At 40.2% G+C, this 16,897-nt stretch overlaps 1 protein-coding gene across 2 annotated transcripts; it reads right to left on the minus strand.

Annotated features, from left to right (window-relative positions):
* Positions 1–37: 37 nt before the first annotated feature.
* Positions 38–16,599, minus strand: FH (fumarate hydratase). 2 transcript variants are annotated; one of them, XM_082753590.1, is made up of 10 exons: positions 16,442–16,599; positions 11,662–11,796; positions 10,783–10,893; positions 8,332–8,508; positions 7,161–7,343; positions 6,025–6,190; positions 4,019–4,222; positions 2,569–2,696; positions 828–981; positions 38–237 (listed from the first exon to the last, which is right to left on the minus strand). In XM_082753590.1, exons 1-10 carry the CDS (start codon positions 16,568–16,570, stop codon positions 95–97), a joined length of 1,530 nt encoding a protein of 509 aa, XP_082609716.1. In that variant the 5' UTR covers positions 16,571–16,599; the 3' UTR covers positions 38–94. The 2 variants fall into 2 exon arrangements, with proteins under 2 accessions (XP_082609716.1, XP_082609717.1); XM_082753591.1 differs by lacking the exon at positions 16,442–16,599 and adding an exon at positions 14,649–14,791.
* Positions 16,600–16,897: the final 298 nt, after the last annotated feature.

A 16,897-nucleotide genomic window follows, 5' to 3' on the forward strand; every position in this document is an offset into this window, starting at 1 on the left:
AAACACCACAAAAACACAAAAGCCCAAACTAATCAAATCACATTCATTTTGTTTTATTCGCATTTAAGTTAAGAACACGTCGATTTTCAGGCGGTCACTGGGGTCCCAGCATGTCCTTGGGCTTGACCCACTGGTCGAACTGCTCGGACGTGAGGAAGCCCAGCTTTACGGCGGCTTCTTTCAGTGTCGTCCCCTCCTTGTGCGCCGTCTTGGCAATCTTGGCTGCTTTGTCGTAGCCTGCAACAAACCCACACGAGCAGTTCAGCCACTCGCAGTTTCACAACATTTCCTTTAGTCATGAGGAAAAAGTAGAACGCTTCATCTTAAAAAATACATGTGCTAAGTATTGCTATTACTAAACATCTCGATTTGCAGAAATACATCCACTAGATGTATTGTACTCCTTAATTAAATTGGTCTTCGTGTAGGTCTTAAAGTCAATCTCCTACTGTAGGTATCTTAAACAGGCCTCGCTGCATTTACATAAACATTTTATGTGACTTTCTTCTTTAAAATAAAATCTCAGACTGCAATCTTTCACTTTTCATTATTATTAGAGGTCAAATTGGGACAACAGGTATACAAATTCTCTCAATCTCCTTTCCTTGGTTTCTGTTCAGAATCATTTCTTTAATGCACTGCTATTCAAGCAGGACATATCTTTTCGCCACTAATAGTAACTTGTGACATTCAAGTAAATTAACTCTTGGCCTGGCCCAGAACTTGGTTCCTAAACACTGTGGTGATACAAATAATGCATGCAAAATAACGTTACTGTGAAATATTTCAAAATATTTTGGGGGGAAGTTTCCAAGCTTTAAACCTACCTATATGTGGGTTAAGTGCTGTTACCAACATCAGAGATTCATTCATTAGTTTGTTGATCCTGTCAGTATTGGCTTGGATTCCCACTACACAGTTGTCAGTGAAAGACACACAAACATCTCCAAGAAGTCTTGCAGAGTTTAAAACATTTTTAATCTAACGCAAAAGAAAAAAAAAGTACCAATTATTAAATTCATAAATTAATAGTTGGACAGTCAGGCACATTTGCTCATAACCAATGCTTCTCTTTCCCCCAAAACTTGCTTCTAATTTGCAGAGAAGTAGTACATAAAATAACACACCCTCTTCCCTCTGCAGGCTAAGTTCAGCCGCTCCCATTTAAAGGAATTTTGTGAAAATCATATAAGAGATGAAGAACTCTTGCCCAAACAAGACCACAGTATGTACAGACGTTTTGTTACAACAGTTCACAAATGCCAACTAAAAAAATACGTAAAGGAATTTAATTCAAGGTCATTTTCTCTCCCACCCCCCAGTACCAATCAAAAGAAGACATTTTAAAATAAAGCGTACAATAATGTCTGGCATTAGCTGTCTGCTTTGACAATACATAACATACCAGCTTTTTTTTTTTTTTTTCCTCTTGTTGAGGGTTGTCCGTTTCTATCAGAACTTATGTTCTGATATCATTTTTTGGGGGTGTGGGTCAGGGTATGGGGCTGTCAAAACCAGGAAACTAGGTGCTATATGCTTAAGACTTTGTTCAAATGGCAAGGGGAGAGGGAACAGTACCCTAAACAAATAATTAGGAAGAAAAAAAATGCTGATTATAAAATTTAAATTTTCTTTCAATAATTTCTAACGTACTTAAAAAAAAAAAAAGTATTACCAGACAGTACAGGTAGTGTAAAAAATAACACAAGGCATACCGCTTCCCTCATGACTCCAATCTCTAACAAAAAGACAGGAAAATCAAAATTTTTGATTTTGATATATATAATATTAGGATCTTTTCCACAATCCACCTTCATTATCTTTAAAGTATCATCCTACCCTAACCTAATCTACAGTATTCCTTCATCATCTTACACACAGCTCTCCACAATCTTCTGATTTGATCCTACTGTTATATTCTTTTCCTCAATTTCTCCTGTTTTTCATTCTTAGTTTTAAGAAAAAAAGTAGATAACCCAAAGTAGAAAAGTATTATGACTTGATCTGAAAACATTCCAGTACCAGGTGATTTGTAACACTTCATTATCTTGACTTTTTAAAGTTAAGAATAGAGAAACAGCTGGTGTATCCTGGTAGAAGCGGCATTTGTAGAAGTGACATCTAAGACTAATCATTTACAATTTTACCTAACACTTGCCAAAAGCATATAATGCTTTGGTAACAGCATGTAACAGATACTAGTAACAGATAGTTTATGTGTATAAAACAAGAAAGTCCTAATCTTTAGCTAAAGTAATAAATTCTGTCTGGCTTTGAAAAAAAGTTTGTCTCAGATTGTGGTCCTCTCTCCCTGCTTCCTTTGACCAATGAACATACTTTTTAAGATAAATGCTTATCAGCATAACATAAGTCCATATAAAAAGACTGTCAGTCCCCTGTCAAAATAACAGTAATTGCCATACAAAAGAATAAAATTTATGCTCATTTTTTATCAGATTCTCCAGTACTTGTATTGACCAAAAATTCACTAAGCGTTTTCCCTAGTTAACTGACTGAATAAATGATGACTTCAGGAGTCCTAGACATTTTACAACTTTTTGAACTTACCATCATGGGCTTAAAAACATTCAGTTCGAAATGTCCATTACTACCTCCTACAGTAACAGCAACATGATTTCCCATAACTTGGGCTGCCACCATGGTTACTGCTTCACACTGGGTAGGATTCACTTTTCCTGTTTGGGAGAGAAGAAGGTTACCAAAAAATAAGACAATAAATAAATAAATAAATCATTTGTTCCCTCATTTACCAAATTACATTGAACAGAAGGTATTTTGTAGGAGGTAACGTCTTACTCCTATGTTCACCTCAGAAAATCCATAAAGGATGTTAAATTCACTGTACTGTTGCAGTAATCCTGCTAGGATTTCTTATGCCTTATAAACTTCAAACAAAGCTTGCTGGTCTTAATTTCCCATTCTCTGAAACATAGAAAACCTTCAGTCATGTTCTCTTGTTTTGAAAGGGAAGAAAGATTTGTGGAATATAGTTTTACAAAAGGCCACCTCCAACACCAGCGGCTACTTTAACAATTGACCAAGCCTTGAGAACTGGATTAAATGTGCATGAACTAAGCAGCTGTCACTTACCACAGCTCTTAATAGTTATGAGATTATTATCTGTCTTTATTTGAATCAGTAGATGTTTCTGGTAAATCAGTACCAAATCTGAGTCAACTTTAAAAAGTTTCACTTGACACTTAACTAGTTTGTTAAAAGTATTTTGTAACAAAACTATTACACCATGTTTACTTTGTCAGGAAAACAAAACAACAAAAAAAATTCAAGTATCCGTGACAAGAAAGTTTTACAGTTCATTTCGTTTCTGGAATTAATCCTAATAAGAGCATTCATTATCTGCTTCTTTAAAGCAAGACATACCCACAACTTGTTTCTTTCATAATTTATCATACAAGAACATGCTTAGAACAGTTTTAGATGTACAATAGCCATATGTACAAACTTTTTAAGAGAGAGAATATTATATTATACTTTCTTATCCTCCCATAGAATGGGATCATTGCAGCAAAGGAAAATGTGAGTGCATAATTAATAGTTAGGAAGTAAAGACAATTTACATCATGGTATTGCTAATACAATCCATCCTCAACTAGTAGATGCTAAAATTATTAGGTTAGACCATGTAAAGCTTGTTTCATAAAGTCTTTACATAAAAACAGTAGTGATCTTGCAATTCTAAAAGAAGGTTTTGAGAAGTATGTTTGTTTTAATATAGTACATGTTTACAGATATTACTCACTTTCATATACTTGCCAACACACAGCTATGCAAGCATTTTTATGAGCACAGTTCTGGTGAAATAAAGGAGAAGAAAAACTGACAGAAGTGTTGAATGGTGGACTTACTAACATTTGTGTTTGGTTAAGTATCTTTTGGTAAGTATCTTTCTGGACCTTTGGTAAGCTCCAGAACGACAACAACAACAACAACAAAAGACAATTTTTCTCTGATTTTTCTCTGTGTGTTTCCTCTGTACCTGGCATGATACTGCTTCCTGGTTCATTTTCAGGCAGGATGAGTTCTCCTAGACCAGAGCGTGGTCCGGAACCCAGGAAACGAATATCGTTAGCAATTTTCATCAGACTGCACGCCACTGTGTTCATAGCTCCGCTGAGTTCAACTAGAGCATCGTGAGCTGCGAGGGCTTCAAATTTATTTGGAGCAGTGACAAAAGGCAAACCTACAGAGAGGGTGGGAAATATGAAACCGGTGAGACACTTCCATGCAGACATAAAGCAGATGATCTAGCACTTAATTAGCTTAACATAAAATTATATTAACAATATTGTAAGCTACTTTTTCTCTTCTCTAGACATTTCCTCAAAAACATATTTTGAAAACTGACACAATTCAATACAAAAGGCATAACAAAAGGCACTAAAATACAGAAAAGCATGACATTTGAGCATCAACCTGCAGCAAAATTATGAATTTCAAACTTCCATACTGTGTTGCACACAAAGCAAAACAGCAGTTTGCTTTTCACCACAATACAAATGTCAATAATCTCTTGCAGGTTAGCCCAAACATGTGCATTTATTCTCTTAAATCAAGGTAGTTTTTTAAAATCATCAATTTTAAGGATGTTTTCTCCCAGCTATGAAAATAGAGGTTTTTGCAGCACAGTGCAGACATTAGGACAAATAAAAACTAATTGCGACAGAATTAGCTACTGAAAGATAAAAAAAAGATGCATCCAAGCATCAGCACTGAAAAGGAACAACAAACCAGATGGAACATGGGAAAACGAAGACTTCAGATGCCTGAAACTACAGTCAACAGCTCTGTTTACGTTAATTAAGTCTGCAATTTGCAGCTAAGTTCCACAACCAAAAAAATTTCTTCAGGATCTTCCCCTGGAAGAAAATTCTCAGCAGAATTTTATTAGCGGTAATGGGCATCAGTAAAGATGTGTGCAGGAACACTGACTGTGGGCTGGACTTGTGCCACAAAATTACTGGACTGAGCTTACTTTACCAGTTCAAACAAGAGTAGTATAACCCCATTTGCTATAGGAGCAGCAGAATTTCTGCCGTGTTTTGCAGCTCCTGACAAACACTGGCTCCTGCTCCATTTGCATGACTTCTGCATCTCACAGTTGCCAGAATCATTCCAAACTTTGCATTTTGCCTTTGCTTCCTATGTAAGAACACGAGGAACTTACACAGTCTGCTCTTCTTCTTTTGAACTTGTACAAGCCACACGTATGGTACGCCTGACAAGGGTGAGATGGGACAGCTTCCTAAAGCATTCATGGCTTGTACAAGCACCAAAACAAGCCTTTCTCAGCAGCTGCTGCTCATTACATTACTTCTTCCCCATCAGGGTACAAGAAAATCTCGGTCCTCTAATAAATTGTGAAGAACAGGCCCATTAACATAAAAAACTGCTGATAAGCAGTTTTAGATGTTTAGATGTTAAATTTACATGGAAGATGTATGCATTCATTTTGGTGGCATTTTTAAGACAGATACGGTGACTTAGAAGTTTACAATCAAAACACTCAGCAGCTCTGTAAATTAAGTTTCAAGATCTACAAAGATCTTGAAAGCCAGCATCAGAAATCAGACAGCTAACTTTTACTCTTTCACTTGAATAAACTAGTGTTTTTTGGAAGGGTTTTGTTTGTTTGTTCCCCCCCTCTTTTGCAGCAAGTCACTGTAGATTAAGAGAGTCAAAGAAGCAGAGATCAAGACAGGCATATTATGGCTGGGCTAATAATAGAAGTCTGAAACAGAACCCATCTCCAATAAACCTTACTGGTGGCAGTCACTCTCACTGCACTGAGCACCATTAGGAAAATACATTGCATGCAAAATCCTCAGTACAAGGCTTACAACATACAACATTAACAGAAAGCTTCTTACTAAAATACAAAAACAAATTGAGACTTGGAGAAGCATGGAAACTGAAAGTTTTAGTGTGAATTTGACTGTTTTCTACATACTGCTTTACTGGTAACTCTGAAATGTCATTCCTCACCCGTCAGTTCAGCCACTTTAGCAGCAACTTTCTCAGCAAAGCCAATTCTTGTGTTTAATCCAGTACCAACTGCAGTCCCTCCAGCTGCCAGCTGATAGACCCTTGGCATGGTTGACTCAATCCTAGCCACACCATACTTAATTTGTTGCACGTAGCCACTAAATTCCTTTGGAAGAATGGAGCATAAAAAAAATAAAACACAAAGAAGACAAACAGGAATAAGCAAATAGAATTATTTAGATTTTTAACAACACTACTCATTTACTTGAAAACCAGAAGAAACTGAAATTTACCCAGATGCTAAAAGATATTCTCATTAAGAAGGAAAATTTACATCTATTATAAGCCTGCTCACACAGCAGGAGCAATTACACATAAAAGCAACCTATGTACATAAAAATCTATATCCAATGCATCTTTCTCTTGCCTTAAACCTCAGTAACATACTTAGTAGAATCTGAATCCAAGGTAAATCAGATCTCAAATTAAATGAACAAAGTCTCTAGTTGCAATTAGCAAGTGGCTCCTGGGCTTTGTTCACTCTCAGTCCCCCAAGGAATGCACAGGTAGGCTTCTTACTAACTAAAATAAACACCCACAAATCTTCTATGGATTTCTATCAGTTCCGTTTAAATTAATATCTTACCAAGTAACGTAATATAAGCCATTCTTGACAATATAATAACAAAGATTTGTCATATATATATGATCATGTATTGATCATATATGATAAAAGATTTTTGTTCTAAATACTCAGTAGTTCTGTATGTTGTCAAAACCTCATTTATATAAGATTACAGATTACAGACTAAATCTACCTTGTGTCTTCTGATGCCAGTATAAAAGAAATGTGTTTCATTACTTGGTAATCACACATCATTTTGAAATCATTTATATCTTGCTACCATTAGACATAAAACATGCATGGAAAATTTTAAGAAAATTTGCAATGCAGTTACTCGGAGTACAGCATTCAGAAAACTCCAAAAAAAGATAAAAATACTGTGACTGAGATTCAGCAAGCTACTTAATTTATCTTAAACTATCAACTAATTCAGGTCTCCTCAAATTTGCCTGTTTCCCCAAAAATACTTTTTTTCACCCCCAAGCAAATGTTTTATTTATTTATTTTTTACCTGTCCAAGCGTAAGTGGAACAGCATCTTGTGTGTGAGTGCGCCCTATTTTTATGATTTGGGAAAACTCTTTGGATTTCGCTTCAAGTGCATTCTGAAGCTTCTTTAATCCGGGTAACAACACCTCGTTAACCTCCTGGGCAGCAGCAATATGCATTGCTGTTGGGAAAGTGTCATTGGAACTCTGTGAAGGAATATCAAGAAATTTGTTTACAGACTTTTCTAACCATAGTACCTGTAAGATTTACATGTACAGCTCTATTCTCTTTATTTTATAAAGTAGAAGAAATTAACCACAGAGTAAGCAACTTAGTGGTGTTCCACAAGTCACTCAGAAGAAATAATCAAATTATGATTCAGAATCAATAATTCTGAACTCCGGCCTAACATCTCTCTAATAAAATCAAATTGTTATAACTATACCCACAGAAAGTAACTATACCCTCATAAATAGATTGTTCATAACACAACTGGGACAAAAAAAAAATAAATTGCTACAGTGGATGGAAGATTTTAAAGAAACTGTAGGTGACTTTAAAACTTCAACATACTGATTAGGTAGTGGTAATTCCATTGTTCCCAAGCACAAAAGATCAGGAAGGGATGCAAGCAACTTACTGGCTCAAACTTCAACTAATCTGAAGAAAACATTAAGAGTGAAGTATAATAAACATGTACTAAGATGCCTGGGGAAAAAATATTGCCAATTACAGGACATTTAGCCAATTTATTGTTTTTTCTACGTGCTTTATGTAATGTAGTAGGGAGATAGCAGCTACATGTATTCAGTGTCTAGTAACTGGATCTATATTTAGCTTCTTTAAAACTGGCTGCAGGAACAGTGGTTGTCACCAGGCCACTTCTGCTCACTACAACCTGTATGAATTCATCTGTCATAGGTAAGGTTCAGAGTTTATAATCTGAAAAATTCATATTGTCACTGAGCAACATTTCAAAGTTGTTTTAATCTGAAAAACCTGAAACACGGAAAGTTGTCAACAAGGCTGTAAACAAAACTCACTTTTCCATATATTTATATTTTCCCAGATGTTTGCACATGTATTTAAACATATACAAAATTTATCTAAACAGTGGCTATAGGAGAATTTGAAATTCACAATTCAAAAAGAATAATTTTGACATTAAAAGAAGTATAATGTGAGAATAATGACCTGACTTTTGTTAACATGATCGTTTGGATGTACTGGGATTTTGCTCCCCAGCTTGCCTCCCATTATCTCAATGGCTCTGTTGCTGATGACTTCATTGACATTCATGTTGGTTTGAGTTCCAGACCCAGTCTGCCACACCACCAGTGGAAAGTGATCATTTAATTTTCCTTGAGCTACCTATAACAGAAAATGGGAGAAAATAGCTGTTCTACTGGGAAAAAATAATATGCAGCATAAATGGAGAATTTTATAGTTATAACTCAAATAGTTTTCCATTATATTTATAAATTCACAATGATTATATGTATAATTACACTAGAATAATGAAGAAGAGATGGTGTTGTTTATACTAAATATTTAAAGGGCAAAAAAAATGTTTGCTATGCTTTTTGAAGACACTAAGTTCTGAAACACACAGAAATATACAATTTAATTTCCTTTTTTTATAGTCATAGAAATAAAAGATTAAAACACGGTCTTTTAGGTTATCTATTCTTTCTCCCCAAAAGATGCAGATGATTTTAAAAGTCCAAAAACATCTCCTCCTTCCCAAATTTTAAAGCAATTCAGATTCTAATCTCCCTGTGTGGGAGCAGAGGTAGCAACTGCTGGTTCTCCCTTCCACAGTTATTTGTTCAGGTTAAGACATTTTCCTTCCCTGGGAGATGTTATTAAGTAGTTTCTAAATCAGCACTTAAGGTGTTTCAGGGTACTGATTCAGTGTTGTGTCTCCTTGAATCATGAGCATCCTTTGGGTATCAGAAACATCCATTTTCTGTCTCCTTATCTGGTTACAAACTTCTCATCAGCATGGGTGCCCTGCTTTCTCCTTGGAAATCAAGTTCAACAGCTGCACAGTTTCATCACGAACAGGTAACAACTACACAACAATTTGAATTTGAGGCATTCAGAAAGTCTTTCCCTATGGGAAATGGTGTCCCAGAAGAGGTATCTTTGTCAAAGGTCAGTGGGCATGCCCGTGCAGCACATGGTATTTGTATAATTAACACTGACATTTCTCCAGAAATGAACAACACATATGGGAGGTCCAGACATGTTACAGACATCATATTCTGCATCAACAAAAAGAGCTGCTGCAATTAAATATCTTCCTTCTGGAAGGCATGTTTTCCCTGGGCCTACATGGCTTTAAATTGAGGTTCCTAAAAAGAAGTCATGACTGTCTTTACTGTACCTAAACCATACCTGAACTTGTTACAGACAAATGGAGCGTATAAACAGGAAAGAAAATCACACAGGCCTAAAAAGATTCATATGTATTGACTTGCAGATTACCCATGGGAACAAGGTCCTTACCAACTACTAATGCCTACATCACCTTACATCTTCTGTAGGTAAGCTGTGACAACTGCTGTCTTAGATCAAGACAGAGTAACAGGTAGGAATATTGTCCTGTTTGATCCCTGTTGAACCTTACATGTGTTTGGAGATTTTTTTCTAAGTATGTTTACGACTGAATCAAAATCTGTGCTCTTAAGTATCACCCCCATGGATATCGACCTGAGAAAAGCTCAGAATGCAAACCAGGAGATCAGTTGTCACAACTCTGAGGTGGATAACAACCTCCAGATTTTCAGGTTACATCACAGTCCTCCTGAAATCATATTCTGGAGTTCTCCAGAGCTACCGGTGCTTGGGATTCATGGTGCTACAGATGGCAGAGAGAGGACGTGGCTTCTGCAAATACTGAAATACTCAAAAGCTTTTGAAGAAGAACAAAGCTCTGTGCCACAATGCTTCTCGCTAAACATATCTGTTGATTTATGCAAAGCGGCACACACGGTATTACCATACCTCAGTTTATGTTCATTAATAACTCTGTGCATTTGGGAGGCATTTATCCCGAGAAATAGGAGATGCCTCACATCATGTCCTCTTTAGCTACAAAAGTGATACTTCCAAAAGCACAGATTTACTAGTAACCTTAAGTCTGAAGAGGAAACAGACCAGCAACAGAGAAACTGCTCAGACTGCAGATGGTCTTCATGCTACAGAGATGCGATGGATTAACAGATTGGAGACTTCCACAGAGGAAAAGCTTTGCTTGCACATCAGATTTTGCATTAGCTGAATGAACCAAAATTCCATTCCCTTCCTAGACAATTTGATACTGTTTATCTGGTAAGAGTCATCCCAAAGACCCTAAGCAAATAAGCAGACCTAACAGTGAGGAAAAATTACATTTTTTTTAAATAACTTAAACACCAAAATGCATTGGAACGTTGTATTCTATAATGTCTAAAAGCATAGAATAGTAAAACATTAAGTAGAAGATTTCTGAGCCTGAAAAACAGAGTTTAATTATAAATGCTTTGTTTGAACTATTTGAGAAACCCAACAGGTCTTCCCCCAGCCTTCAAACAATATTCCCACGAAAAGCTAACCAAAAATACAATGTCAGTTCTAGTATTTTCAACAGTTCATTCTTACCTCGTCTGCTGCCTTTACAATAGCATTAGCAATCTTTGGGTCAAGACCATAATCTTGATTTACTTCAGCTGCTGCTCTCTTTAAGATGCCAAAAGCCCTTATAACTTGAACCTGAGACACAGGAATGAGTTTGTTTGGTTTTTTTTTCTCCAACAAAGGACATTTAGGAACCCATACTACAGATCTAGTTTTAAATCAAACTCCTGACTTTAAATACAGCAATAGTCCATCAAGCAACCAAGGAGCCATCTAGGTCAGGACCTGTGCTCCCATTGTAAGTAACATTCACCCAAGTAGTGCAGAAAGCTGTACATCGCTCACCTTTTCCTTCCAAGTCCAGTTATGCTACATGTATCAAGACAGACTACAGGCATTAACATTTACAGAAAAGAAGAACTAGATCTGTTTCTAAAATATAATTTTTGAAGGCAAACTGGCTTGTTTCAGTACAGGCAAAAACAGTGCATGACAAAGTTTGCCTGACAACGTGTGCAAACGTTGTGGCCCAGCCACGAGTGAAAAAGTGACTTCACATTAGCCCATGCTACACCAAACATCTTCAGTAACCAACTACATAACACTAGAGTGAACATAATTATACGTAATTATATAGGGAACTACTCTATTCATAGCCTTTGGTCTTCAGGAAATTGAAAGACTTCTATTCACCTCATTAAAAAAAAAAATAAATTAATTAATTATTCTAAAGCTATATCCAATTTATGTAAATTTAAAAAAACACTACCACAGAACAGTAACTTACAATGAAATTAATATCTTTAATTGCCCATTTTCCCAGCAAAAGACTAAGAAAATGTATTCACTCACATACGAATTATACTGGAAGAGAATAAATGAGCATAGACTTGAATTACTTACTGGCATCCTTTCTGAAACGCCTCCAATCTTAAAATTCATCGTAGATCTTACAGTCTGGGCACCATAGTATTTGTCACTTGGGACCTTCAGTTCACCAAAAGTATCATATTCTATCCTAAAAGACTCTTGAGTGGACTGTGAAAAAGAAAAAAAAAATATGTATATTTAAAACACCAATAAACAGCATCTCCGTTTTGAAAGGAGACATGGTTAAGAAAAAATGCACAATAAGGAGAAAAAAGACAACAAAGACACACAGCTGGTCATAGGTATTTTTCTAATTATATTCTCAAATTTTAGATGTTTTTCTAGTGTGAATACCTGTCTCACTAAAAGAATCACAACTACAAATGTGTAGCCTAGCAGACCCGCTGGTGACAGGCAGCACTGAAAGACTTAGGACTTTGGCTGCTCGCTGTATGACACAAGTCATGCTGATAAAGACTCGATTTCTTCTGAAGCCTTGGCAACTCATTTTACATTTACAGAATGTACAAACTTACAAAGGGGCATGGCAATGCAGATGGCATCCACCCAGCAACACGCGTGTAACAAAACCCTACCTGAAATCCACACGGCACACCTGACAGAATGAAGGTACTGGAAGGGAGCAACTAATCCAGTACCCAGTTACTGACAGTAATTCTCACCTTAAATCCAACAGACCAAGAAGACAATTTCCCTAACCAAAGTAGCTGAGCAACACGAAGAAACTGCATAAAGGTATATTTTGTGCAATACTTACGTAAGGCAAGATTTATGTATCACACTTACATCTAGCATGCATTATCAGCTAACACAGCCAGAAGTAAATTAAGTTGAGGTACATCACCTGAAGAGCAAATTTTTACTTTTTTTTTTCTTTAAAAAGAAGAGAAACAACCTATTCATATATGACAACGCAGTCACACTCAAATGCAGCTCCACAGCGTATGGGACTGGACATGAAGCAGGTTAAGAGCAGCTTTACTCTTCTTCTCCCCAGATTTCTGTCAGCAAAGCCCCAGTTTGCTGTGAGAAAGATGTTCACTATTCCCCACAACAGGGGGTTCCCTTCTTGCACAGTCTTCAGGAAGGGGAAGAAGCCTTTCTGAATTCTTAACCATAGATCCCAGCTTCATAGGTAGGATGTATACGTGTACAGTGGTGAGCTCTGGCCTGACAATGACCCTCAGGTGTGAGTCCTTGGGACAACATCAAGCACCGAGTCAGTGATGCAATGTGGTGAAGGAAGAGAATCAAATGTTAGGAGCTAGGAAGACAAGCAGAGGATAGAGGAAGAAACATCTCCGTGCTATCGAAGTTTATTTATATTCTGAAAATTTTGTGCAGCTTTGATGACTTTCATCTCAAAAAGCGTGTTACTGGAAACTGCTTGAGGAAAAGGCAGTGAGACTGATCAAAGGTGGGGAACAGCCTTCTTAAGAAGAGTAACTCTGCAGTTCAAAAGAGAGACAACTTGGGGACTGAAGGAAAATCGGGGTCAATAAAAGCATGGGTAGAATGGCAAGAGGTATTAGCTGCTCTCTGCCTGCCTCTTCCAGTCCAAGAAGCAGACGCCACACAGCTAGGAGAGCAGGAGCCACGCTCAGGCCAAGTGAAAGGAAGCGTCTCTTCTCACAAGGAGCAGACCACCACACTTGCCAAGTGATGCTGGGGATGCTGAAGGAAAAACTGGCCTGGAAACGAGAGGAACACCACAACACCGTACTGTTCCTCACGTTTCTTGGCCAGTTTTACTTGCTCCTTGATTTGTGGGTCTCTGTGTGCGTGTGCAGCAGCAGAGGCTGTCCAGCAGCCTGCCCAGCTCCACATCCCTGCGGATGGCCAGAGGCAGGTGGGTCTTTTCGCTGCCCTAAGCAGTGTACCCAGAGAGGCCCTGCTGTTAGGTACATCAGCAAACACGTACCAGACATCATCCCTGCCTTAAGAGGTTCTCCTGCAGAGCAGGTGTGTGTGTGACCCAAAAGAAACTGCAGCCCAGCCCAAAGGTAGCTGGGCTATCTCTTGCATTGCTGTCCTGCTCCCCTCACCTCGCTTTTCACTCTCCCACAGACACTGACCCCACAGGCACACTGAACTTAGCACGGAGCAATACGCCTTCCAGACAAAAAGTGCTAGCAGTTGCACAAGTGATCCCTCGTGCGTAATTCCAGAGTCAACAATGGAGAAACAGAGATAAACAGGAGCCAGGAGATATCAGTACCTTCTAGTTCAACAACCTTTTAACAATGAAATCCTGTTATTAAATATATATATATATATATTTCCCTACCCAATCCCTCATTACACACATTTACAGACTCTCATGAAGTTAACGGGGTAAGCTGCTAGAAGCTGAATGTGATTTGCTGATTAAGAGGGACAAGAAACGCTAAGAAAAAAAAAAGTAATATTTTTCATCCGTATTAAAGTAACTGAACTAAATTCTATTACTTAACTATATTGAGTACTCAAAAACGAACAATAATTAGCCTCAGATGTCTTAAATGAAGGCAAAAACGACACAAGACCAAACAAAACTGTACAGAGAATATCATCACAGAATATCCCGAGTTGGAAGGGACCCACAAGGATCACTGAGTCCAACTCCTGGCTCCTCACAGGTTTACTCAAAATTCAGACCGTGTGACTGAGGACATAGTCCAAACACTTCTTGAACTCCGGCAGGCAAGGGCCACCATCGTCTGATATTCACCCAGGCATTACTCAGGGTTAAGCCCCTATCTGTGCAAGTACACGGGGTATCACAGAAATCAGCACAAGTGTCTTACAGATTTCAGCCTGGCTGACAAACATAACAGCTTGCAGAATTTGCTGTCTGCATTTTTAAGTGAAAAACCACCACAATCACCTAGAGCACATTGTGCGGGATGGCATCCAGGCGGGTTTTGACTATCTCCAGAGAAGGAGACCCCACAACCTGTCTGTGCAGCCTGTCCCAGTGCTCTGTCACCCTCCCAGTAAAGAAACACCCTCATATTCACCCTCTTGAGTGGCTCTAGGAGCTGTCGTGGAGCTGTTCCTGCAGCCATTCCCGTAGCGAGGAGCGCGGGGCACAGCAGTGGGACAGCAGCAGGGCCCTGCCAAGCCTCCCCTGTCTCTGCCACAAGCAAAGGCAGCCACAGGTGCTTGCTCAGGCTACACCCCCTCAGCGCAGAATGACCATCCCTTATAAACAAATCTTTTCGTTTTTAACAGGCCCAGGGAGTGCTCTGCCCCCCACCCCACCCCCAAATCCCGAGAGCCCACAGTCCAAAGCTCACACAGCCAGGCAAACACAAGCCTTGCTGCAGGGAGCTCATCAGCTGGAACCGACTGCTCCGTAACGGGCCGGAGAAACTCAAGTAAAAGAACATTTGCTGCAATAATCCTTCCTGCGGAAAGTTATGTTCTGATTTAAGGATGTGGCGACTTCTGGATGTAAGTATTTTGGTTCAAATAATTTTTAGCATGCCAAAAGGGATCTTGAAGAAGCAGCAGAAAATGGAATTTGCGCTCCGTAACTCTCCTTTGGCACATGGACAGCATTTTAATTTTTGGAAATAAAAAGACACAGCTTTCCTGTAAGAATTCAAGGTCTGTTGGAGTTCCCGATTCATGGAGGGACATTTTGCTGTAACATCTGCTGTTATTTAAACCCAAAAAAACTAACGATGCCTAAGCACAGACAGGTCGCACTTCTGCCCGGCAAAGATCAAAACACCTGCACTGACTGTGAGCCTGCAGCCTTTCAACAATTTGGGGTCTTCAGCAAGCAAACGAAGGCCACGATCTCTAGTTCCTTCTTAGAGGATGTCACAACAGAAAGATTAAAAAAGGCAAACATCCAACAGGCCAACGGCGTGTGAATTACACAACCTGCTTTGAAGCCAGGGTTCCTATAAAGGCATGTTTCACTCAGCATGCAGCTTGTTTTGGGACTTCCTTTTTTTTTTTTTTTTTTATTCTATTTTCTGTCCCACAACCGGCATGACACAGCGGGAACTAGCATTGTAGTAAATTTTACTACGAGCATCAAATCCCGAACACCCCACTTTCTGCTGGAATTCACCCGGCAGCCCTTAGTTACCTCATTTTTTGGGGCAAAACCACAGGGGTGCACCCGAGACTGAGGCTTCATGCAGTATCCTAGCTGTTAATAGTGAGACCCAAGGTTGCTTTTGAGTATCTGGGTTTTATACTGAGCAGCATGCCATAAGCACGTCCCCCCAGTGTTTCAGCCCCACGGTCAACTGATTGTGCTTAATGATGTAGGGTGCATTTTGGAGGTCACAGATCACAGAATCACCGAAATATTAAGGTTGGAAGAGACCTCTGAGACCACCTGGTCCAACCACCCCCCTCCCACCAATGTCACCCACTAAACCCATGTCCCCAAGCACCACGTCCAGCCTCTCCTTGCACACCCCCAGGGACGCTGACTCCACCACCTCCCTGGGCAACCCAGATTTCTCCCGTTTTTGCAAAAACACGTCTTCTTCCTGCTCATATCTTAAGAATTCTCAGAAAGCACCCGAATTTATTTTTATTTCCACAGAGCCCTTTGAAACCACACGAATTTTTATTCTAATTTTTCATCCGCGGAAGCCGCAGGGGCTCTGACGAACCCCCCCTTAACCCCTTTTTGGGGCGAACCCCCCCCCTTTCGCTCAAGGCCGCGGCCGTGCCCGCCTGAGGCGGGGGGGCGGCGCGGGGCGGGGCCATGCTGCGGGCGGCCGGCGGCGGCTGCTGGAGGTCACCGCGCTCCCCCCCCCCCCCGTCCCCGCCCGGTGCTCACCATGGCGGCCCGCGGCGGCGGCCCCCAGCGGGAGGCGGCGGCAGAGGCGGGCGGAAAGGGGGGCGGCGGCGGGGCGCGGAGCGCGGCTGAGGCGCCCAGGAGGCGGGCGGCGTGCAGGGAGCGCTGCATCCTGCCGGCTGGGGGCGGGGGGCGGTGGGTGGGGAGAGAACCGCCCCGGACGGGCGTCAGGAGGGAGGAGGAGGAGGAGCCCTGCTGAGGAGGTGGATGTGGCCTGGAGGAGGCTGCAGCCCGTGGAGAGGAGCTCCCGCAGGAGCAGGGGGTCTGGGGGGAGCTGCCGCCCAGCCGTGGGGGACCCGTGCTGGAGCAGTTTGCTCCTGGGGGATGGATGGATGGACCCCGTGGGACGGATCAGGTCTTGAAGAGCCCCCTCTGCCCTTCCCACCTGAGCAAGACACTTGGCACTGCTCCAGAGCCCAAGCTGAGTGAAAGCCCTGA

This window comes from Aythya marila (genome assembly GCF_965140915.1).
Source record: "Aythya marila genome assembly, chromosome: 2".
Taxonomy (NCBI): Eukaryota; Metazoa; Chordata; class Aves; order Anseriformes; family Anatidae; genus Aythya; species Aythya marila.

Bases quoted from the DNA above. Each gene is read 5' to 3' on its own strand.
- FH (XM_082753590.1), bottom strand. From the start codon at position 16,570: ATGCAGCGCTCCCTGCACGCCGCCCGCCTCCTGGGCGCCTCAGCCGCG. The intron at 7,344-8,331 runs GTCATTATTCTC...ATTCCTTCACAG, and splicing joins ATCATGTTAACAAAAGTCAG to AGTTCCAATGACACTTTCCC. The intron at 982-2,568 runs GTAAGTTCAAAA...CTTTTGCGTTAG, and splicing joins ATGTTTTTAAGCCCATGATG to ATTAAAAATGTTTTAAACTC.